Below are 23,323 nucleotides of genomic sequence, written 5' to 3'. Positions count from 1 at the left end.
TTATATACCCCATTTGCTTTCTTATTTGTGTTTTCTCTGTCTCTCTCTACACACATGCATGCATACACACACACACACACACACACACACACACACACATTTGCTCACAAACATTTTCATCCTGCCCCTTCCCTTCTTAACTCTCGGCGTGCATTTGCTAAGAATAGGGTTTGCTCTTTCATGACCACAGTACAGTTACCAGCTTCATACTAGTTTTCTACTGTCCATGTTGCAGTCTACCCACTGGCTCATTAATAATGTCCTATGTAGCCTATTTCCTTCCTCTACTACAGAATTCAGTCTAGAATCAGGTCGTGTCTTTCATCATTGTGTCTCTGTAGCCTTCTCTACTCTGGAACATTTCCACAACCTTTCTTTCTCTTTTACAACATTGACCAATTTGAGGAGTACAGAACCTCCTCCTCCTTTGTTTTCATAAAATATTGCTCATTCTGTCTTTGATGTTTCTCTGTGATTAGGTTGAGGTTATGCATTCTTGACTGGAATATGGCATAGGTGACGTTATGTCTTTCTTGGGGTATCAAATCTGGATATCCTCCTGTCCCTCAAGGGGGACGTTAATTTTGGTCGCCTGCTTAAGGTATTGCCCAGTTTCTCCACCATACAGTTTATTTTTTTCTCTGCAACTAGTCAGCAATCTTTGGGGATACCCTCTGATTATGCAGATATCCTGTGTCTCATTAAAATTCCCCCTTAGACTTGGCATTCATTGATGATTCTTGCCTGATTCAGCCTTTACCAGGATGGGAGCAAACAACAGTCTTTCCAACACCAACACCCTCTCCATGTTTAAAAGTCAGCCCTCAGCATTCCACTGTAAATAGGCTTCCTTCTTTCTCTCCATGTACTCATTTATTTCTCTACTCTTGGCATGGATTCATGGATTTCAGTTTTTTAATGGTTTATATTTCATTACTATATTTAAATTAATTTGATCCTGAAATTGTCCCATATTTAGCCATTAGGAATCCTTTCAAGCTGGCTGCTATGTCCTTGTGATAAGCCCCCACCATTTTTTTCAAACACTCCTTATACTTTCTGGCATAACAAGGTATTCCAGGTTCATCTGGGTCTATGCTGCCCATCCCTGGGATTAGGCATTTCTCTGAAAAGCTGTGGTTCCTCTCAGTGGTCAATGGTATGAGAAGCCAAGATCTGGACACTAGATGTGCTCATTTCTGCCGGGTTGTCTGGCTTTTTGGCCCATGTGCATGTATATGCACAAAATACGCTCATTCATTTTGTGCACATATACATATTTTAGAGATCATAAGTTCATACCAATACCTCCAGTTCTGATCAATTTCCAGAGGGCTGTTTCCTGCCTTCCTCCATTTCAGATTTGTATCTCTACCTCCACAGTGAGAATCCTGGCTCCCAACAACACTACAAGATCACTCAATCCTCTAAACACATCTAAAATTTTTTTCAGAATTAAATATTGTGTTTATAGAGTTAAGTATTATGTTTATAAACTACTTGGATTAGTCTATCCTCCTTCATTTCTTTCCCCCTTCAGGGAGGTGTGATATTCATTTAAAATAAATGTGGATATTTCAAATTCTTTTTCTGTTTAGGGTTTTCCCTTCACATTGATTTAATTTTTTAAAATATATGGAATATTAACAAACTCAAAACTCTGTCAAAAGGTATGGTTAAAAATGTGTCTCTCCCCCTCGCCCCCACCCCCCATTCCTTTCATCCATTCCCTCCACCTCTTATTTATAAGCTACTTGATTGTTTTCTGGAATATCTTTCCTGTGTTTCTTTTTGTAAAAAGAAGTGTGTATATGTATGTTTTCCCTTCTTTCTTACACACAGAGTAGCACTTGGATCTCTTCGGTGAGCAGTATCTCCGGAACTCACTCTGTATCAGTTCACGGAGTTCTTCCTCATTTCTTTCTACAGCTGCCCTGTGTGCATGCACCATCGTTTATTCAGCCAGTCCTTATGCTTGGACATTTAGGTAGTTTCCAAAATTTTGCAATTACAGATAATACTGGAGTGAATACCCTTGTGGGTGTGCATTTTTTTTATTGCAGGAGGTGTATCTTCCAGATAAATTCCTGCAAGTGGGATTGTTGAAGGGTAGAGTAGTTATTTAATTTCCTTTTATTTTTTTTAATGTTTCTTTAAAAAAGTTTTTTTTATTCATAAAAATTTTTAAATGTATTTAAGTAAACAAAATGAATTCGAACAAAGTGATTAAATAAATAGCAAATCGTTCAGGTAAAACAGAGACATGGAAAATTGTAAAGGTAAGCAGATGACTAAAGTGTGAACAGATCTGGGCCAGGTTATTGTTACAGTTCTTTTAGACCCCCATAAAGAAACCTGGTTTGGGTGGGGGCTCTTGGTTTTATAACAGAGGCTCAGATGGAACCCCCTGGGAATTTGTCATCAGAGCCTGAGTTTTTAGTGACTCCCGGTGGAAATCTGAGTTCACATGAGCCCACTGATCTGTTTTTCCCAGTGGCGGTAGCATGGCATGCACACCCCAGGAGGCATGATACCAATGCAGGGGTAGGGAGAGGGGGCAGAAGGCTAAGCAGAACCATGCCAGATGTCCTGGTGTGGCATAAAGAGGGGTTCACATTGACCCTGAATCACCAGGAAAAGTCAAACCCTATTTTAAAGATAGCTATAGAATTTATTTTATAGCAGTGACAATCTTCCCTCTCCTGCCTATGTAGCCTTTTGCATACAGGGAGTTGGCAGACACTAGGTAAGAATCATTCATTTTAAAAGTTGTTTGGATAAAATTGTTTAAAAGACACTGGGGAAAAACTCTTTTGGCATTGGAAGAAGTGTTCTATATTCATCTAGAAAATTAATCTAAGTTAATCTAATAGCTTACTCCACAGCTATGCTGGTTGGGTCAGGAGTATAGTGGAGGGATGGCAGTGCAGCTGTCAGAACCAGGGCGACCCAGCCGAGGTTTGGACACCTTGTTCTATGTGGGCCTGGACCTGTACCAGGACGTGTCATTGGAGGTGAGGAGGGGGAGCGGTCCTGGCTTTCACTCTTACTTTTAGCTATATTAAGAGTCACTGCTTTTCTGGGTTTCCGTTTCCTCAAATACAGTACCCAGGACCAAACCAGTGGTTTTCAGAATTCCACAAAGGAGCTTCAGGGGGCTCTGTGCACCGCTTGAGGGAACCTGTGGTTCAGAGACATTTGGGATGCACCACTTATTACCTGGAGCAGCTGTACTCTCATCGGCTTACCGGGTGGTGTACCACAGGAAAGTGTCCAAAATTAATATCCTACTGCTTATTTTTAACCCCTCTCTCCTCTGCTCCAGAATCCTGATAGTGTCCAGGGAGGAGATTAGAAATTGAAAAGGACCAACCACACCACAGCAGGCTTATTCTTCAGGCCCAGGCGCTAGGCTGAATTCCTGCCCGGGCGGCCAGGAGGAAGGGGAGCTTGCAGTAGGGCAGGAGGCAGGTCAAAGGTTACAGGACAGAAACCAGAGTGGGAGACCTTGGTAGTAATCAGATGTCCTTGCTGGCACACCCTATCAGTAAACAAAAACAAATAGAGTCAAACTTCAATTTTCCACCTGACAAACCTTTCACACTGATACCCCAGAATGACAAAACTTGTCTCTCAGGCAACAAAGGAGAGAATGTTTTTGTTGCTGGGAATTAGCACAATTTTAAAACATAATGAGGCCATCAAGATTGCTAATGTTGGTAAGGGTGTGAGAGTGCTCAGAAGAAAACCAATCACTATTGAAGAGGTAGAAAAATTGTTGGTTTAGATAAAGGAAAAGCAGCTAGCTAGTGATAGCATTTCAGAAGCAAAGCTGCATGAAAAAACAAAGACATTGCACACCATCTCCTTAAAGACACCCTTGTAGCCAGGTAAAGATCCCAGGTGCTTTAAGTGATGCATTTAAGACTAGTAAGGGGCCAGAATCCGTTTGGCTCAGTGGATAGAGCGTTGACCTTCGGACTGAAGGGTTCCAGGTTCGATTCCAGTCAAGGGCATGTACCTTGGCTGCGGGCACATCCCCAGTAGGGTGTGTGCAAGAGGCTGCTAGTTGATATTTCTCTCTCATCAACGTTTTTAGCTCTCTATCCCTCTTTCTTCCTCTCTGTAAAAATCAATAAAATATTTTTAAAAACTAGTAAGGGGTGTTCAATAAATTTAAGAAGTGTTATAGATTAAGCACTACAGTAGACGTGTCCTGTATATAAAAAAGGTTAAAACAGGGAATCATTTGTGGGTTTGGAATGGATTAATTCAATTTACATTATTGAATTTGCATGATCGGTTTTCGAACAAATTGCTTCTCGAACAGCCTGCTGGAACAAATTAAATTCGAGAATCAAGGTTCCATTGTAAATACATAACTTTGGAATTAGCATCTCCCAAAAATATATACACTTATTTACTATAAATTATACATTTGACGTTATCATGCTAATGTTTTCTATGCTAATAAAAGGGTAATATGCTTATTAGAGCGGACGTCTTCCAGATGTCCATCTGGTCATCTATTTGGACAAAGCCACAGCAGGGGTCTTCAAACTACGGCCCGCGGGCCACATGCGGCCCGCAGAGGAGTCTGATCCGGCCCGCCAGGTTTTTTGGGCAGGGAGCGCAGCCGAGGTGTTACAGTAGGAATTAGTAGTTCATATAGTCCGGCCCTCCAGCTCTCTGAGGGACCGTGATCGGGCCCCCACTTTAAAAAGTTTGAGGACCCCTGCCACAGAGGCTGCAAGGCCGGGGCTCAGACCTTGCAGCTGTGGTGGCCAGCAGTGGCAGCAGCAGCAGGGTGATGGGGTCAGTGCCTTCCCCTGATCATCCCGGTCGCCTCCTGCAAAGGGAGGCCAGACTGTGGCTTAGGCCTGCGTGGGCCTAAGCTGTCAGTAGGACATTCCCTGAGGGTTCCCAGACTGTGAGAGGGGGCAGGTTGGACTGTGGGACACCGCCCCCCCCAAGTGCACCAGGCCTCTAGTGTACATTATAAAACCACAACAATTGATTTTTGATTTTTTTCTAAAGATGAGAATAATTAAGAGGTACTATCCATTGAATCATCTTGCATACCCATTGAGGTATTTGTACCCCACTGTGGAGAAGATGGGAGTAGCTGGGGGGGTGGGGGGCAGCTGAAGGTGGTTGGTGGAGGTGAAGGTGCAAGGACAGGAAAGATTGATGGTTCCCAGTCAGCACCACCTCCTGCTCATTGCCCCATCCGTGTGCTACTTGCACTACTGTTTGCTCAGTAGTTCTCTGAATCCACTAGTTTTTTCCCCCCTTAAATTTAGCCTCATCCTAAGCAGTAACACCCCCAAAAGAAAAGAACAGATTTTCTGTGCAGTTAGAATTTTCTTCTAATGCACATTAAAATAAATGCAAAACTGTGCAAAGAAAACATTTGCCCACATACCACGTAAAACTCATGTCAGCCCCACCTGTGTAGTGGGGGACAGCCCTGTGGGAGACTCTAGTCAGTGGCATCTGACTCCAGACCACAGTGTTGAAGTAGAGGCTAGTGAGAGCAAGGACCGGCCGCCGTCCCCTGCCAGGGTCTGGGCCCATGTGAACCTGTGAGGGGTGCATCCTCCACGCCACAGGATAGTCACAAACAGTCATTCCTGAGAGTCCCAGAAGGGTGGTGGGGGTGTGACACCTCCCTATGAGAATACTGCACAAATTGGATACAGGATGGTGGGGCTGTGGATCACCCCAACATACGTTGCAGCTGCCAGAACCTCGCACGTTGGGATAGACCAGTCATTCATTTGTCCATTCCAGAGATCTCTATTGAGCACCTTCCATGTGCCAGGCCCTGGGCTAGACACTGGGGTAGTAGTGGAGAGCAAGGCAGCTAAGGCAGCCACTCTTAGGAAACCCACATTATAGTAGGGGAAAGCAGGCAGGCAACAAGCAAATCAATAAATAGAAAGTATAAAATTCAGGGAGTTATAATGCTATGAGTGAATCAAGATAAGCATGGAGGGGACAAATCTATCCAGAAGAATTTCAAATGATTTATGTAGCTATTACCCCCTTAAGGAGAAAGAACCTAACTCCCCACTTCTTAAGTGTGAGCTGTGCATCATGCTTGCTTTCAAAGATTATGGGATGAAAGGGGTACAAAAGTACCTTTCCAGTGGAGAAACCTAAGCAGCACACGCTTGGCCAAGTGATGCAGATAACATCCGCAGTCATGAGTCATGTTGATACCCTGTACCTTTGATATGATGTGATGAGAAGGGCACTTCCCCTCTGTGGTCTTCCTCCCAGAAACCCCTAACCCCAGTCTAATTATCAGAAAAGCATCAGTCAAACCAAACCCAGATTGAGGGACGTTCTGCAAAGTACCTGACCAGTTCTCTTCAAACCATAAGGTCATCAGAAGCAAGGAAAGTCTGAGAAACTCATGGCCGAGAGGAGCCTAAGGAGACATGATGTAACACGGTATCCTGGATGGAATCCTGGAACAAAAAAAGGGTATTGGGAGAAAACTAGGGAAATCTGAATTCTGAACGATGCAGTTTAATTAATCATTTGAAGAGGTAAAGGAAAAACGGGTGGAGATGGTCTCCGAGAGGTCTCTGAGGTGGTGACATCTGAGCCTGACATGATGGGGTTGAGTCGTGCCTGGGTAGGGAAACCTGGGTGAGAGCACGCCAGGCAGAGGAAATAGCCGGGTAAAGATCCCAGGCAGAAACATGCTTGGGCCAAAGAAGAGTGAGAAAAGCTTAGCACAGCTGGAGTGGTGCTGGTGGGGAGGGCCAGGAGGTGAGGTCAGAGGTGGACGGGTGCCAGGCCGTGCAAGGCCTTGACGCCATGGAGGCATTTGGATTTCGTGCTGAACTTGAAGTGAAGGCAGTGCGGAGTTTTGAACAGAAGGGTGACATGAGCTCATTTCCCCTTAAAATCACTTGGGTCTGTGTGAGAGAACAAGCTAGGCAAGCAAGCAGAGAAGCAGTGGCCAAGAGGGGGCTCCTGTGTGAGGCCAGGGACGGTGATGGCAGAGGTCATGTCAGAACCGGGGTGCTCCCACCTTTCTGGAAACAAAAACCAGGTTTACATTTTAATCATCTTCCCAACCCCCATTTTGTCTCCCGAAGATTCGGGAAATGAACCCAAGTCTGGGTTCCAAGAACTATTTGAAGGTCTATACTGTATGTCAAAGAACTCTTAATAAAACACCTTACAGCGCAACAGCCATCATCTCTCATGCAGGATGTTTTCCTTCATTGGTTCATACCTCTTTCTGAAAACTAAAATGTGCCCCATGCTTAAGTCAGTTGCTACATATTGCCCTTCTTTAATTGGGAAAAAATAAAACATGGTTTCTAACCTCTCTGCGCCTAGAAGTTGTAAATAGAACTGGAAAACAAAGGGCTTCAGACAGATCAAAGCTTTTTCTAACCTATAAACAGTTTCAGAGTGTTTCCAGGGAATTTGGTGAATGTCTTATTAACCACATGTTTCCTTGCTGCCTCAACTCTTTGGGGAAGGAAGTATGGTATCAATAAAGTAAAATAAATTACTATTTTAAGAAAGCAAACACCTTGAAATAAACAAAATTGTAATTTGTTTTCTAGTCACCATCAGGGCCCTGGTTCTTGGTGATGCCCTGTGAAAGGAAAGAGAGGTTCTGGCCTTTGTCTTATATTCCCCCGGCATATTGCTGGTGCTCCTGTCACTGATGTTGAATATTTTTGCTTGATGTGTCAGGAACGGTTTCTGGGGCTTTGTCTTCAACCACGGGTATGTCTATAAACGAGGTCTGGGAAGCTATCTGGGCTCATCCCAGTCTCTGTGTTTGCTTCCAGAGATAGAGATGGTGATCATGGAGCGCAGCAAGCTCCCAGAGCTGGCGGCCAGCACCTCCATGCAGGAACAGAACACCACAGATGAGGAGAAGAGCGCCGCCACGGGCTTGGAGAGTGTGCAGTGGAACAGGTGGGAGGCCCAGCCTGGCAGGTGGGGTACACTCGTGCTGATGCTGGGGAGGGCCACCCACAAGCCAGCCTGCGGGTACTGCTCAGCCTCTGGGATAAGGGTGGGTGCTTTGGCTAGGGTGCCCCCTAAGGATAACTCTGGGCCTCTTCCCACCATCCAAATGGTCTCGTCTGCTTCTCAACCAACCCACCTTGCTTCCTGCCTTTCCCTCTACTTCAGTCCTTGGCCACCAGAGATCCAGCTCTTCTCGAGAGGCATAGGGATGGAGCTGACACTCAGCACTCTAGCACAGCGGTTACCAACCTATCGGACCTCACGGACCACCAGTGGTCCGCAGACCACCAGTTGGTGACCACTGCTCCAAAAGGTTCCTTAAACCAGCGGTCACCAACCTTTTGGACCTCATGGACCACTGGTTGGCGACCACTGCTCTAGCACACTCACCGCTTGGAAAGAGAATGAGCAAGACATGTCTCCATCGCCTCCCCCCCCCCTCCCCCCCCAATTCCCCAAGCACTGAATTCTGGGCCCTGTTTTAAAGGGTATGGGAGGCCCTAAACCTTGTACTGGCCATTCCTGGAAGACCCTGGGAGCAGTGTTTGGGTCTCCCTGTCTCATTCATTCTCTGCCACGCACATGGCTATCCACAGGGCCTGCCCTCATGACTCTGCCAGTATGATTTAATGCTGCTGTCCACCTTTGACTTGGTGCCTGATTGTTTATTTCAGTGATGGCCCGCCAAAGCTACATGCACTTAAACCTTCGAGATGTCACATTTACTGGAACTTTGCTATAGCACCACCCCTTTCGGAATAGACTTGGGTAGAAGACTGCTCCCAGGGTGTGCAGTGAACTGTTAAGAGGGCTCCATGTCTACTGGCCCCACTGCACAGACCCCTGTAATAATCTCCCAATCCCGCTTTGGTGTTAATAAACGCACAGCAGCATGTCAGCCTACAGGGAATTCATTTCCTGAGCCCTGAGGGTGGGGTGGTTGAAATTCACAAAACCCCCACCCAGTTTATTAATCCTACTGGAAGCGAAGAGCTGTAGCACACTGTTTTCCCTCCGTGTCTGACTTATCTCTTTTCTTGGCAGATGTTTCAGTTACCTAACAGGATTAATTTTTATCAGATGCACAAGGGAGCCATTTTTAGTTTTGGTTAAATGGAACACACTGGAGTGCATTGTGGGCTATTGGTTGGTGTAACTTACAAAGACCTTTTTGATTTTGCTTGGCAGCAAAATATGTAACTTCTGGGTGCCTTGGCTGGGGTGCCCCCTAAGGATAACCCTGGGCCTCTTCCCATCACCCAAATGGGATGGGAATTAAGGAAATCATTCTAAACACAGAAAGAAAGGGGAAGCAACCTTTAGATGCTTGGCACAGCATTAGTTAGACTATGACTAATTGGAAAAACCACAAATGACTGCAAGTGGGGGATGCTCAAGCAAATGAAGGTGCGTCTGCTTAATAGATTATTGGCTCTTGCTTTTAAATGAATACTGTCGTTATGTGTTCAGTTTCTTAGGATCCAGTAAATGGAAACAGAACGCATAATAGTGTTTTACATACTATGGCAAAACTATAGTTTTGCTAAAGGAAGAAAAATATCCAGTGTTGTCTAAAAAGAAAAGGTGAATAGACCAAAATGTTATGTTTGAATGTTGGGGTTAACACTTCTTTTTCCCCCTGAATTTTAGTGAAGAAAGGGATTTTCTTAGAGTTGATTGAGATTGTTCCTTAACGTTTGGTGACTTTAACGGGCATCTTCCACCACGTGGTTTACAATGGAAGCTAATCCTGGTGCCTGAGATGGGCTGTGGCCCCAGGAATTTTTGGTTTCTAACCCTGCTCTGTCCTGAGACTGAATGCCAAGGAGAGTGGCCCAGGTGGGAGTTGTCTTATCTTCTCTTTGAAAAGGTATTGAGTTGTTGGTTGTCAGAAACGCCGCCAAGGACTTCTGTCCTCCCAGTTCCCGGCACTGAGCAGGGAGGGGGGCAGTTTGTTCTTGACATGAATTGGATCTTGACATTGGTACACTTGTCTGAAAAAAACAGCATAATACAAAACATAACTGTTCTTGCATATGGGCTATATCTGTATTCAGGGTTAGATATATGCCAAGAAACTAAAAGCCATTCAAAGTATTTTCTTTAAAATGAAAAAATAAATAAAAAGTCTTAAAATGTGTAAAGAAGGAAAATAAGATTTCCGTGATGTCAGCATTCAAAGGCAGCTGTTACTAACATTGTGATTATTTCTTGCCAGTTTTTTTTCGATGCCAATTCTGTGGGAATTCTTTCCTCCTTCCTCCCAATAACTTCTACCGTGCCATATTTGTAATTTTCTTCTTCTTTTTTTCTGCCTAATCAAACCCCAGACTCTTTTTCATTTGTTGTACTCTTAGTAAACAAAATGCTAATGGCTTCATAATACTTCATTTCATAAGAGATGATACATCCTCCCAGCCCTCCCTCTGCTCCTGGGCATTTGGTTATTCACATTATTCCCAAACGAAAATACAATCCAAACTCCAAGCAGCTGGTTTATAAGAAAGCATTTTCTACTTTATCTCACTTTTAATTTGAAAGTGCTATGCTGTGGACTTAGAAAAACCCAAATGCACACATTGCAAAGCTATTCACGCATCTGAAAGGTGATGCTCAATCTGGGACCCAGGGAAACAGCCCAAACATAAACATTCCCTTTAAGGTTCTTCCTTTCATTTCTGTGTGTCCCATGTTGGTTTGAAATGTATGACAAGTACATTTTCACTACTTTCTCTTTGGCATTTTTCAGTGTATATTTATGGCATTCAGAATTCCAAAAAAAGTAAAACAGGCTATGTGGTGTTTCTCTGTCACAATTTCACTCTCTCAGACAACCGGTGTTGACAGTAGCTGTGTGTCCTTCCAGGGATCTAGTGTGCCTTTGGTCACTCATTGAGGCGCTCTGCTCTCCTGGCTTAAGCCTGGCATCCAGAGTGGCAGCCGCAGACGGTCACAGGATCAGAGCCTCTGGCCTCAGGGCCAGAACTGCATATTCTATTTCCCTTGTGTGGAGTCTTTCCCAGCCAGGCCCTCACCTGGAAGGGCAGCATTCAGGGTGTGCGGTTTGTGATATTCGCAGCCACTCCATAGATCTTACCCACAAAGCGTCAGAGGTGGGAGACCTCATCGATTCTCACCAGCCAGGGAAAGTCAGTCCAAGAAATTGCTGGGCCAGGACCTGCTGAAGTGAGATCATGGAGAAATGCCCTTGAAATATTCAAAGTAGAAATCAAACCACAATTCCCGTGTACCAGCACTTTCCACTGTGTACCTGGCCCTGTGTTAAATGCCTTTCAGTTTCATTTCAATTGAATCCTCATAATAACCTTGTACGGATTTAATTCCTATCTTACGGGTGGGGAAATGGAGAGGTTTTAGGTAACTTACCCAGGGTGTGCAGCTAAGAAGAGGCAGAATCAGAATTTGAGGCCAGGTGGCCTGGCTCCAAGACCCACATTCTGAAATTGTTCTCTCTTGGTGCCTTGTCTGGTATGGTTAGTCTGTCCCATTGCCCTGTTTTCTTCATTACCTTGTCACTCTTTGAAGTGATAATGTGGTCTGTCTGCTCTGTCTCTGCACCCTGGCATGGGAGTGCCACAGAGCTAGGACTTTGTATCACTTATCCCCAGGGTCTGGGACAGCTGGTGAACGACTGCGGAGTAATTAAGTGGTCTGTTCCTCAGTCTCTTTCCCCTCGAGATAGCAGCTACCCTGGTCTTGTGTCTTCAGTGCCTGGTCTTGGCCTGGGCACATGGTGGGCTCCTGCATGCTGGTGGCAGAACTGTAAGAAGCAAAGACTAGCAGGTGGGAGAGGAGAAGTGTTCATCCGTGCCACGAAGCTCATGAGTGTCCCTCTTCTTTTCCAGGCCCTTCCTAGACATGGTGTACCATGCCCTGGATAGCCCAGACGATGATTACCACGCGCTTTTTGTGCTCTGCCTCCTCTACGCCATGTCTCACAACAAAGGTAAGCCCACTCACTTCTCTGCCTTTCTGCCATCCCTGCCCTCTGCTGTCTGGAGGGAAGGAGGAAAGCTCCTTTTCTTGAGGAATTCATTCATGGTTTTGATGGACTCCCTCCCTCAAAACTTCTCTTCAACCTTGTTAGAATTTCTCAGGTGTTTTTCTACAAACTAAAGGCACAGGAAATGGTTACTTACTCAATATGGGGTGGGGGGGTGGGGGGGTGGGGAGATGATTCAGGTGTATCTGTCTGACCCAGACTGTATTCACACCGTGGTTTTCTTTCGACCCCTTGCTTTACAATTGCCTTAGTGTCCAACCTCTTTCCTAACATCAGAACTGAAATTAGTCAAAGTGTAATCTTGGTTTTGCTATTTATAATAGCTGATGTTCTCATTCTGGGTTCTGAGCAAAAATAGATTCTAGGTGGATTGTGTGGAAGTGTAGGTTTCCTTTCTGAAGAAAGGTGTGGTTCTCCTGCTTCCCCTGTTGAGGCTGAGTGGTCAGGATCAGACTCCCGCAGAGCTGACAGATTTGATTAGGGTTCATTCATTCACTTCCTCCCTGGGAACAGCCTGGTGAATGCCCATCTGGCTTGACAGAGCAAGTTCTGAAACCTCCACATTGGAACCTTTTCCAAGAAAAAAATCAAGGATATTCCTCTGGCTCCTGCCACGACTGGGCTTGGCATAGAGGAGACCTTGCATTAAGGGATGTTTTAGTAGGTTTTTCTTGAGCTTATTGGGAGGTAAGTGGAGGTGGGTTTTACTAAGCCTATGGCAAGAGACATTTAAAAAGCACTCAACATAACGTGCATCAGCACATCATTTCACCTCCCTATAGAATTGCTCTGTTCTTTTTAATCACATGTCTGTGCCACCATTTATTCTGCCATTCCCTAATTGAATGGCACTGAAACTATTTCCAGCCTTTTCCCTCCGTAGACAGGACTGACCAATGATGCTCCTCTCCCTCCACAGTCTTATTCACTCCCATGGCTTTGCGATTTCCATTAGCTCCTGGCGTGGTGCCTGGCACACAGAAGCCCTCAGTTACTGGAGTTACTGGGGGTAAACAGACCTCCAAGAGACTGAAATCCTGCCAGTTGCATCCTGGACACTCTACCTAGGTGTTTTAGCAACACCTTGAAACAGTCTGTCTGTACAGTACTCATCCTCATAAATATACCCTCACCTCATCATACATTCCGGTTTAGTTGAAACTGCCAGCCAAGGTTGAGACTGCCATGACCTTTTTAGCACCTTCCCTCCTTCTATCCCAGTACTTAGCCATCAAGTTTTTGTCCATGCTTTCTTCAGACTGTCTTACCAGCAGAGTTTAAGTCAGTGTAACTCAGAACGTGGCTCTAAGCTAGATGCTGGAAGTGAAAGCCAAAGACATAAGAGCAAGAGAGATCTGGGCACATTATTCCAGTGGCTGTTATCACAGCCTTCCCAAGGGGTTATGTGTTTTTTTATAATCCATTTTCCATGGCACTGCAAGGTAATCCTCTATAAGACTGTTGACTATGTCCTTCCCCTGGTCAGAAACCTTTAGTACCTTCTTCTTTCCCTTAAACTTCACCCTCCTGTACCTGTCATTTATAGTATCCATTCTCACCTGTCATTCCATCTTGATGTGATTCCCCTGACTTCCCTTCACAGACCCTCAGCTCTGGCCTAGAGGTTAACATTTTTATGTAGTACTGTAACTCTTTCATACAGATAAACTTGCTGTTGTGCTCATTGAACTCTTGAATGTTCTTTTGGTTATAACCAACAGAAGCCATATCTCATTAATCTAACTAAACGGGTAAGTTTATAGGAATGCTCCAGGGGCAGCTCATAAGGTCCAAGAAGTTGCTGAAAAGCTGAGGGAAGGGCAGGAACTGACCTGCTCTGAGGACTTTTCTCAAGATAGATCCTGATGTGGCCCCAGCAAATCCCAGGCTGAGAGTTTGCCTCCATTCAAGCACCAGATTCTTGGACAAGAGTCTGATTGTTCCAGCGAGGTAGTATCTAACTGGCTCAGTCAGATATGGCCAGGAGGCAGGCTAACAGTGCAAGAGTTAACCCCATGTGCTAAGCCCTATTTCTGGGACTGTTCCCTAAGAAAGGAGCTCTTTGAAAGCCTGGCAGCCACCCCAGTCAGTGCCAGCATGCCTACCTGTTTCTGGCTAGTTGGCCACCTTCTTGTATTTCTTTGTGTTTTTTTCCTACCATTTTCTTTATCCCATCACCACCACCTATTAACATTTTGCCTGTCAAACATCCTCTCAGAAGTCACCTTCTCCAGGAGGTTTTTGTATGATCCCTTCAAGTGATGTGCACTCTGGGTTAGTACCAGCTAATGTGGCAGGCACATTTTTCACATTACTGGATTCAATTTGCTAAAAGTTGGCTTAGGATTTTTACATCAATGTGCATGAGTGATATTGGTCTGTGGTCTTCTTATAATTCTCTTGTTTACTCTCAGAGATATGCTCATTTTATGGAATGATTTGGAAGTATTCCCTCCTTCTGAATTTTCTGGAGGAGTTTTTGTAGAAGTGGTATTATTTCTTCCTTACCTGTTCAGTAGAATTCAGCAGTGAAGCCCTCTGGGCCTGGAGTTTCCTTTGAGGGAAAGTTTTTAACTACTCAGTTTCTTCAGTAGATATAGAGCTATTGAAGCTTATCTGTTTCTTCTCGGTGAGTTTCATCTACACTGTCGAGTTTGTTGGCATATATATTTTTTTTATTATCCCATTAATGTCTGTAGGATCTGTAATGATAGCCCCTTTCTGTTGCCTGGTATTAATAATTTAGGTCTTGACGAAACCGGTTTGGCTCAGTGTTAGAGCGTTGGTCTGCGGACTGAAAGGTCCCAGGTTCAATTCCGGTCAAGGGCATGTACATTGGTTGCGGGCACATCCCCGGTAAGGGGTGTGCAAGAGGCAGCTGGTCGATGTTTCTCTCTCATCGATGTTTCTAGCTCTCTATCACTCTCTCCTCCTCTCTGTAAAAAATCAATAAAATATATAATAATAATAAAAATAATAATTTAGGTCTTTATTTTTTCTTTCTGGTCAATTTGACTACAGATTTATCAGTTTTATATTAATTTTATTGAATTTTTAAAATAACTTTCTTTGGGTTTTATTGATTTTTCTGTATTTTTTTTCTGTTTCGTATTGCACTAATTCCTGTTCTTATATTTGTTTTTTACCTTCAGCTACTTACTTCAGATTTAATTTGCTCTTTGTTGTTTCTTAAGATGGAAGGTTAATCATTGATTTTTAAGCTAATTTATTTTATTTTACTTTTTAAATTAACATATAGTAAAATTAACTTTCTGTGTGTAGTTTTATGAATTTTAGTAGATGTATAGATTTGTGTGAGCACCACTATAATAAGTGTGTGTTATAATGTCATCAACCAAAAACTCCTTCAAGTTATTCCTATTCAGTCATACCCTCCCATACCAGTCATTGATTTTTAAACTTTTCTTTCATAAAATGAGTTTAATGCTCTAAATTTCCCTTTAAGCACTGCTTTCGCTGCATGGAATAAATTTGATATATGTGATTTTATTTTTATGTGTTTTAAAATATGTTGTAATTTTCTTTTTCCCCCCTTATCTTTGCTATTATCTATGTCATTTCTAGCTATGTTTCTATTATTGATTTTTCTCCTGGTTGGCTTTGGAGTGTGTGTGTGTGTGTGTGTGTGTGTGTGTGTGTATACATACATATATGTATACTAGAGGCTTGGTGCATGAAACTTTATGCATGGATGGGGGGGGTGGTTCCTCAGCCCGACTTGCCCCCTCTCAAAGTCTGGGAGCCCTCACGGGCAGTAGGTGACCCAGCAATCAGGGGAAGGCGACACACCCATCACACCTCTGCTGCTGCCACTGCCAGCAGTGCAAGCCTCAGTTGGCCCTGGTTACCTGAGCCTTGGGTGGTCCTAGGCAGCTGGGCAGCTGCCATCTGAGTCTTGCCTGCACCTTGGGCGTTGGCTGCCATCCGAGGCTTGCCTGCACCTTGGTCCAGCCCTAGGCAGCTAGGCAGCCAACATACGAGGCTTGCCTGTGCGTCGGGCTGGCCCTGGGCAGCTGGGGGGCTGAGGACGTGTCTGGCCACACCATGCGTCTGCCAGTCCCCTGGCTGGGCTGAAAGGACTGTGGGACTCCAGCAGGGCTAAGGGGACTGGGTGTCGCCATCTTGTGGCTATGTGTGCTGCCATCTTTGTCATGGCGTGATGGTCAATTTGCATATTCCCTCTTTATTAGATAGAATATACTAATAAAAGGGTAATGTGAAAATTGGTCGGGATGCCCTCATGGTAATGACGAAACAGCAAGGTCGGCAGGGGGGTTAGTGAGGGACAACCAAACAACTGAACAGCAGGCTGTGTGGGACAACCAGGCTGGCATGGAGGGCAGTTGGGAGCAACCAGGCCGGTGAGGGGGCATTTGGGGGTGACCAGGCCAGCGCGGGGGTGGGGGGGGAAGGGGAGGGGGAGGGAGTTGGGGGCAATCAGGCCAGAGGGGTGTGCAGTGAGGAGCAGCCAGGCCAGTGGTGGCAGGGCAGTTGGAGTTGACCAGGCCAGCTGGGCGGGGGGAGGGGGGGGCAGTTGGGAGCAACCAGACTAGCAGGCAGAGGCAGTTAGGGGTGATCAGGCTGGTGGTGGGGGGGGGGCAGTTAGGAGTGGTCAGACAGGCAGGCAGGTGAGCAGTTAAAAGCCAGTGGTCACAGATTGTGGGAGGGATCCTGGATTGGAGAGGGTGCAGGTTGGGCTAAAGGGACCCCCCCCCCAATGCATGAATTTTGTGCACTGGGCCTCCAGTGTGTGTGTGTGTGTGTGTGTGTGTGTGTGTGTGTGTGTGTGTATACAGTCGTAAATATTACAGTGATTACAGTGTAGGATGCTGAAGTCTTTCTCCCTTTTGATATTTTTTGGCTTTGTTCTAGGACATGGATAAGTTTCTTGGAATCAGTTTGCTCCTTTTTAAAGCTCACTTTTAAGTTTTATTGGTGTGAGTCCAAAATAGCCTTTAGCTTCTGGTTCACTTGGCCCCACTCCTGAGGCAATTTCCTTCTGAGGACTCTGCTCCTCGAGTCACCAGTCTCCGTTAGGTGGTTAATCCATGGAGACTGGTGGGCACATGGACTCTTCTCAGGCCTGGGTGAGCTCCATGGGTCGTTCACCTGCTGCATGCCAGGAGGTCTTCTTTTTTCCTTGCATGCGTGCACAGAGCAGAACTTAGCTGCCGCCTCCAAAGGAACTCTCTGCAGACCTCCATAGCTCTCTCTTCAGCTCCCTCTCCTCCAGTACTTTCTCCCTTCACATCTATCAATCTTGACTCCTTCATCTCCAAACTGTGCTGTCTCATCTCAGAAAGACCAAAGGCTTTTCTTGGGCTTTCTCTCTGTGTGCTGAGGTCTGGAAAATCTTTCTGTAAAGCACTGGGCCCACTGCCTTCATTTCCTCTTCCTGAAGCTCACTCTCCTATGCTGTCTGTTGTCCTGTCCAGTGTCTCATAACCATTGTTTTATATATTTGCTTAGCTTTTTAGTTGCTTGAATTAGGAGAGTAAATCCAATCCATCTTTGCTGGAAGCCATGGCATTTTAAAAAACGTTTTATTGAGGTATAGTTGATATACAATAAACTGTACATATTTGAGGTGCACAGTTTGATAAATTTTGGCATATGTACACACGTATCAACCATCACTACAATTTACATAGCCATCACCCCAAATGTTTCTTCCTGTCCCTTTACCACCCTTCTCTCCTCCTCTTTCACCCTCTCCTTAGGCAACACTGAACTGCATCCTATCACTGTAGATTAGTTTGCATTTTCTAGAATTTCATATAAATAAAATCATGCAATATGACTTTTTTCAATCTACATAATTGTTTTGGAATTCAACCATGTTATTGTGTGTACTGCTAGTCATTTCTTGTTGTTGAATACTATTCCACTGAATGAATGTACCACAATTTGTTTATCCATTCATCTGTCAGTGGACATTTGGATTGTTTCTAGTTTTTGATTATTACAAATAAAGCTGCTCTGAGCATTTACATACAAGTCTTCTATGGACATGTATTTCTCTTTGTTTGGGGTAAATACATACCAAGAAATGGGATGGGTGAATTTTTATGACAGGTGTAGGTTGATTTGTTCTTAAAAAACTGTTTTCCAAAGTGGCTATAGCATTTTCCTCTTCATGTTTTCTCTTCCATTCTGGATTGCCCGGCTTCTGAAGGTAGAAAGAGATCATGTCCCTCCCAATGGCCCCTTGCAGCATCCAACTTAGCACCTGCATCAGTCAGTCGGCATTCAGCCGGAGTTGGCTGATTGAATGTCTCTCAGCCATGCAGCTGCTCCCCTGGGCTGATACCTTCCTCACAGCCTATACTCAGGACCTCACAGGGAAGGTACTATCTGGAGGGTGAAGGTGACCGGCTCCGGAGGGTTAAGGGGCACCTGGGTGACCTCATCTAGGGGGTAGCTGGCTTTCCCTATGGGCTTTCTTCCTGGAGCCCCGTCCTGGGTGGAGAGGAGAGAAGTCATGGTTTGCACACTCGCTGCAGTACTCTTTGTTCAATGCTGTGGCCTGGAAAGACCACCCCCAAGGCCCTATCTGGGGAGCCTACCTTTTTTCTTAGGGATTTCTTCTTAAAAGAGTGGGATTATGTATTTGAGGACATTTAATTTCTTCTTTTGTTTCCTACTAACACTATTCATTTATTTATTCATTTGCTCTTCTAAAAGCTAATTGTGAAGTCCTTATTAAATGTCAGGCACTGTAATTAGTATTGAGAATACAATGGTGGAACAAACAAGTAATTTTTATGGAAATGAGTGTGACTGCTTTAAGGGAGCATGGTGAGAATGGTGGGAGGGGACGGCAGCATGACGGGTGAGTGGAAACTCATCATGGCAGACAGGAGTTTAGATTGTATTCTGATGCTGGAAGCTCTGAAGGTTGTTCAAGGAAAGCATTATGTAATCTGTGTGGCTTATATGGATTTGCTTTCTCTTGAAAGTGACCATCTGTTTTCTCTGAAATCTCCTTTGGATCCAAAAGACCATGTAATCAGGTAGATCATGATGAGTTTATTCATGTAGTTATTCAACAAATGCATGTGGGCCCCAGCTGCATGTTAGGCAATGCGCTCAGCATGGGGCTACAAATTCCAGGCCACCTGAGACCCTTGCCCAAAAAAGTCTGGTACAAAAGATTTGTAAGGAGACTGTGGCACAGTGGAGGCTGATGTACCTAGTAGAGGGTATGGGCCAGGCCCATGGAAGTCAGGGAAGATTTCCCAAAGATACCTGGGCCAAAGGTTCAGGGGGCTGGGTTCAGAGTGGCCAGAAGGTTGAAAGGGTAACTGCAGGGGGCAGAGCAAAAGGGGGCATAAGAGCCTGTGATGATGCATCATCAGACAGATGCAACATGCATATGGTGGGCAGGTTCTCTGAGAGAGGGCAGCCTGGAGCCAGTCTATAGGGAATGAGGTAGAGTGGGCAGCAACTGTGAACTACCCTATAGCTGGGTGTGGGGGATGTTGAAGGATGGTTCAGCCAGGAACTGATCTGATCCTCTCTGCATCCATCAGGATGGGTTTAGGGTAGTTCAGCCAGAGGAGGGCGGGATGAAGATGTGGTTAGTGTTGAGGAGGTGAAACTTAAGGCTTTCTCATTGTTTGACAGACATCTGCTGAGTACTTGCTACATGCTAGGCACTGTTGTGAGCCCTAGAACAAGTTTGATGAGTCTTTTTTTTTTTTTAATATATTTTATTGCTTTTTTACAGAGAGGAAGGGAGAGAGAGATAGAAAGTTAGAAACATCGATGAGAGAGAGTCATCGATCAGCTGCCTCTTGCACACCCCCTACCGGGGACGTGCCCGCAATCCAGGTACATGCCCCTGTCCGGAATCGAACCCGGGACGCTTCAGTCCGCAGGCCCACACTCTATCCACTGAGCCAAACCGGTTTCGGCTGATGAGTCCTTTAAAAAAAAAAAAAAAAATATATATATATATATATATATATATATATATATATATATATATATTATTGATTTTTTACAGAGAGGGATAGAGAGTTAGAAAAATCGATGAGAGAGAAACATCGATCAGCTGCCTCTTGCACATCGCCTACTGGGGATGTGCCTGCAACCAAGGTACATACCCTTGACCGGAATCAAACCTGGGACCTTTCAGTCTGCAGGCCGACGCTCTATCCACTGAGCAAAACTGGTTTCAGCATGTTTGATGAGTCTTGTTCAAATGAACAAGAAGGTAAATTGTGATTGTGTAGTAAACTGATGGTGATGATGGTGCAAGGTGGTCAGGGAAAGCTGCTATGAGGAAGGAACATCTGAACTAAGGCCCAAAGAAGTGAGTAAGAGTTAGCTCTGCAGAGATCTGGGGCAAGAGTGTATTAATAGCATGTGCAAAGGCCCTGAGGTGAAAAAGAGCTGGTTTGAGGATCTGAAAGCAAGCCAAGGTGAGGCTGACCAGGGGGCCAGGACAAGATTGTGAAGGGCATAAAAGGCTGTGAAAAGGAATTTAGATTTTATTCTGAGTTCAGTGGGAAACGCCTAAAGGATTTTTAATTAGAAGAGTGGCACAATGGAAATTTTTGAAAGACCCCTCTCGCTGTTGGATTAATTGGATTAATTAATTAGTTGGAGGACCTACCATCTGGTTTGTGCTCTAGTCCTGGCCTGTGGGCACAGGGTCTGCATTTGGGGAGGGGAGGTTGCAGTTTGTCATTGGTGGTGGTGGTGGTGGTTAGTTGGTTGGTTTTTGGTTAGGCAGCAGGCAGTTAACTGCACTTTACTTTCAACCTCTCTTTTCCAGATCCATACCCTCCAAGCAGGCCCCCTAATGAAATGGTCTCTTTCTGATAGATTTTTCATCATAAGACAATTTTAACATAAAAGCAACGTTAATAAAAACCAAATGTTAGCTCAGGCCTTCCAGTAAATCATAATAGATTAGATGCTGTACCGAAATGAATATCCCACAGTGGAAAGGGTTGACCGGTTGGAGGAAGGCGCTCGTTGTGATTCAATTGGACCACATAATGAATTCTGGTTCATATCTGTAATAGAAAATGCAGCCTGCTCTCTTTTGTCAGGTCTGCAGAGCCCTGGCCCACAGAGGGGGGGGGGGTGAGGTTTGCAGCTTTTGTATTCTTAAAGGTTCCCCCACTTCACCCTCCACCCTTCTGCTCCTACCCCTCCATTTATTATTGTTTAACCAAGAGGAATCGGGCTTGTTTTGCTTTGCCGAGAAGTTACTGGAACATAGATGAGAGGTATGGGAAAGGTTGAAAGGTAATAGGATAAAGGGAGGCTTTCGCCATGCAGAGAGCTGGCAAAACAACATTTTGGATCTCGACTGACACATAATCAGAACTGGAAGTACATTGGAAATCAGCCCAACATCTGGTTAGCTTTCGAAATAGTTGGTCTATAGTTTTCCAAAGCTGGCAGTGCTTGCGTGACTATAGCCAAGGAGACTTTGCGTGGTCAAAAGAAAAAAAAATTATTTTGACCATTATTTTACCTAGCATTATTGTGGTTTCTTTATCCAGGTTTGATTGTTTACTTCTTTTTCTGTAACTTTGGTCTGGGTCTTTCCCACCCTTTGCTGGGGGCTACTGTTCAGGAGGAAGAATCCAGAAATCAGAACTTAGTGGGGAAAGCTTAGTACTAACTGGTTACTGACAGTTGAGAGTTACACCTTTCCCTTCCTTTAGGATTCTTTGAATTAGTTAGTTGGAAACCTCACCTGCCCTCTCCCCTACCCCTAGGGCTGTTGGGTGGAAGCAATGGAAAGGAAATTCCTATTCTGACTCATTCTGCAGAGCAGCATCTGACCCCGGCGGGAAGAACTTGCTGGTGTGTCTTCCCGGGCCATGGAAAGTGCATCTGGGTTTCTTTAGAATTAGTCTGTCACTCGGCACTTAAGGGTTGAAGCAAATAGAACGATATATTTTCCAGTGTTTATTTCAGTCAGAGGGAAATGGCTAGCAAGGAAACTCAATAAAGTTGGCAACAAAATCTGCCTTTTAGCGACTGGACACCAATGAGTGTGTGTGTCCTCCCATAGACACATGTACCATTTCCCCTTTCATATGCAGATCATTGTTATATGTGGCATTGGCCTTATTCACAACTGTCAGCTGTCAACTTGTTTGGATCCAAAAAAAATGTCTGGAGCTTTGGAATTGCTGCGCAGGCCTCGAAATCTAGTTGCTAGCTAGGTGTGGGATAATTCAGGGTAGCCAGAGGGGTTTTAGAGAGAGACGGGGAAAGAAATGAGGTACCTGGCCCAGGAGGAGAAAGAATGGAGATCTTTAAAGCGCCTTTTTTTAGGCAGAATTTTGCCATATGGTGTATGGAATGGATCCTGCTCTGTTTCCCCCTGGCTGGTGATGAAATCCAACTTACATGGAATGTGTTACAATACCAGGTTTGTTTGGAGGAAAATGCTGGAAGCATGATTACCTTGAATGGTTGAGGTATTGGAGACCCTTCAAAGTCAGGCAGAGCACAGTCAGATCATGTCACCTCCTCTGTCTGCCCTCAAGGGGTCCTGGCATTGAAGCCTTGCCTGTTGTCACTCTCCCCACAACATCTGCCTCATCACTTCCTCTCAAAGCTTCACCCCACCCTCCCTAAGCTCTACCACAGCTCTGCAGAATCCTGTTGGCCTGGCAAGTTCTGGCTGTCCATGTGCAGCTCAAGGTGAATCCAATTTGAGCAGCTCATCCCCTCAGCTGGCCCTCACACAGCATAGGGTGCCTTCTTCCTAGCTTGGTTTTTAGCTTTTGTTAGCTGGTTTTCCTTTTTGTCCTTTTGTTCTCTTATTCTTTCTTTCCTCTTGGAATACAAATGATACAGAAATACAGTAAGCCATGCTCAAAGTAAACATTCCCATCAGTGCATGTTAACGACAGGCTGTAGTTATTGAACCAGGTCTACATACTTTTGTCTGGATGCTGACAACAGCCCTGGGACGGGGTTACTGTAATTACCCCATTGCACAGGGGGGTTGGAGAGGTTAAGTAGCAAAACAAAATTCCTTCTGCAACCTGAACACAGTGCTCTCCACCTCCACCTGGCCACAGTGTGGAGTGTACCGTGGGGAGACTGAACCCCAGAGTACTGTGAGGCCTTTGAGGTGATGGCTGTTGTCAGCAGAGAGAGAAGGCCCCTTGCGTGCCACTTGCTGTGGTTGGCTCACCATGCAGGTGAGAGTCTGCACTCCCCATCTGCATCCTGTCCATCTTTGTAATCTCACCCTGGTTCTAACTGTGTAATCTCATCCTGCCTCTA

The 23,323-nt window shown here is 45.0% G+C and overlaps 1 protein-coding gene across 4 annotated transcripts in view; it reads left to right on the top strand.

Moving 5' to 3' along the window:
• The window catches only part of CLEC16A (C-type lectin domain containing 16A), a 217,154-nt gene that overhangs the window by 62,304 nt on the left and 131,527 nt on the right, over window positions 1–23,323 (top strand). For all 4 annotated transcript variants that reach the window (XM_084881113.1, XM_084881115.1, XM_084881114.1 and 1 more), the window contains exons 11-12: window positions 7,827–7,956; window positions 11,877–11,977. In XM_084881113.1, the coding sequence (XP_084737239.1) occupies window positions 7,827–7,956; window positions 11,877–11,977 (231 nt within the window). The remainder of the gene's footprint in view (window positions 1–7,826; window positions 7,957–11,876; window positions 11,978–23,323) is intronic.

This window comes from Pipistrellus hanaki (genome assembly GCF_964339955.1).
Source record: "Pipistrellus hanaki genome assembly, chromosome: 4".
In the NCBI taxonomy this organism is placed as follows: domain Eukaryota; kingdom Metazoa; phylum Chordata; class Mammalia; order Chiroptera; family Vespertilionidae; genus Pipistrellus; species Pipistrellus hanaki.
This window is presented reverse-complemented; position numbering and strand designations above follow the sequence as displayed.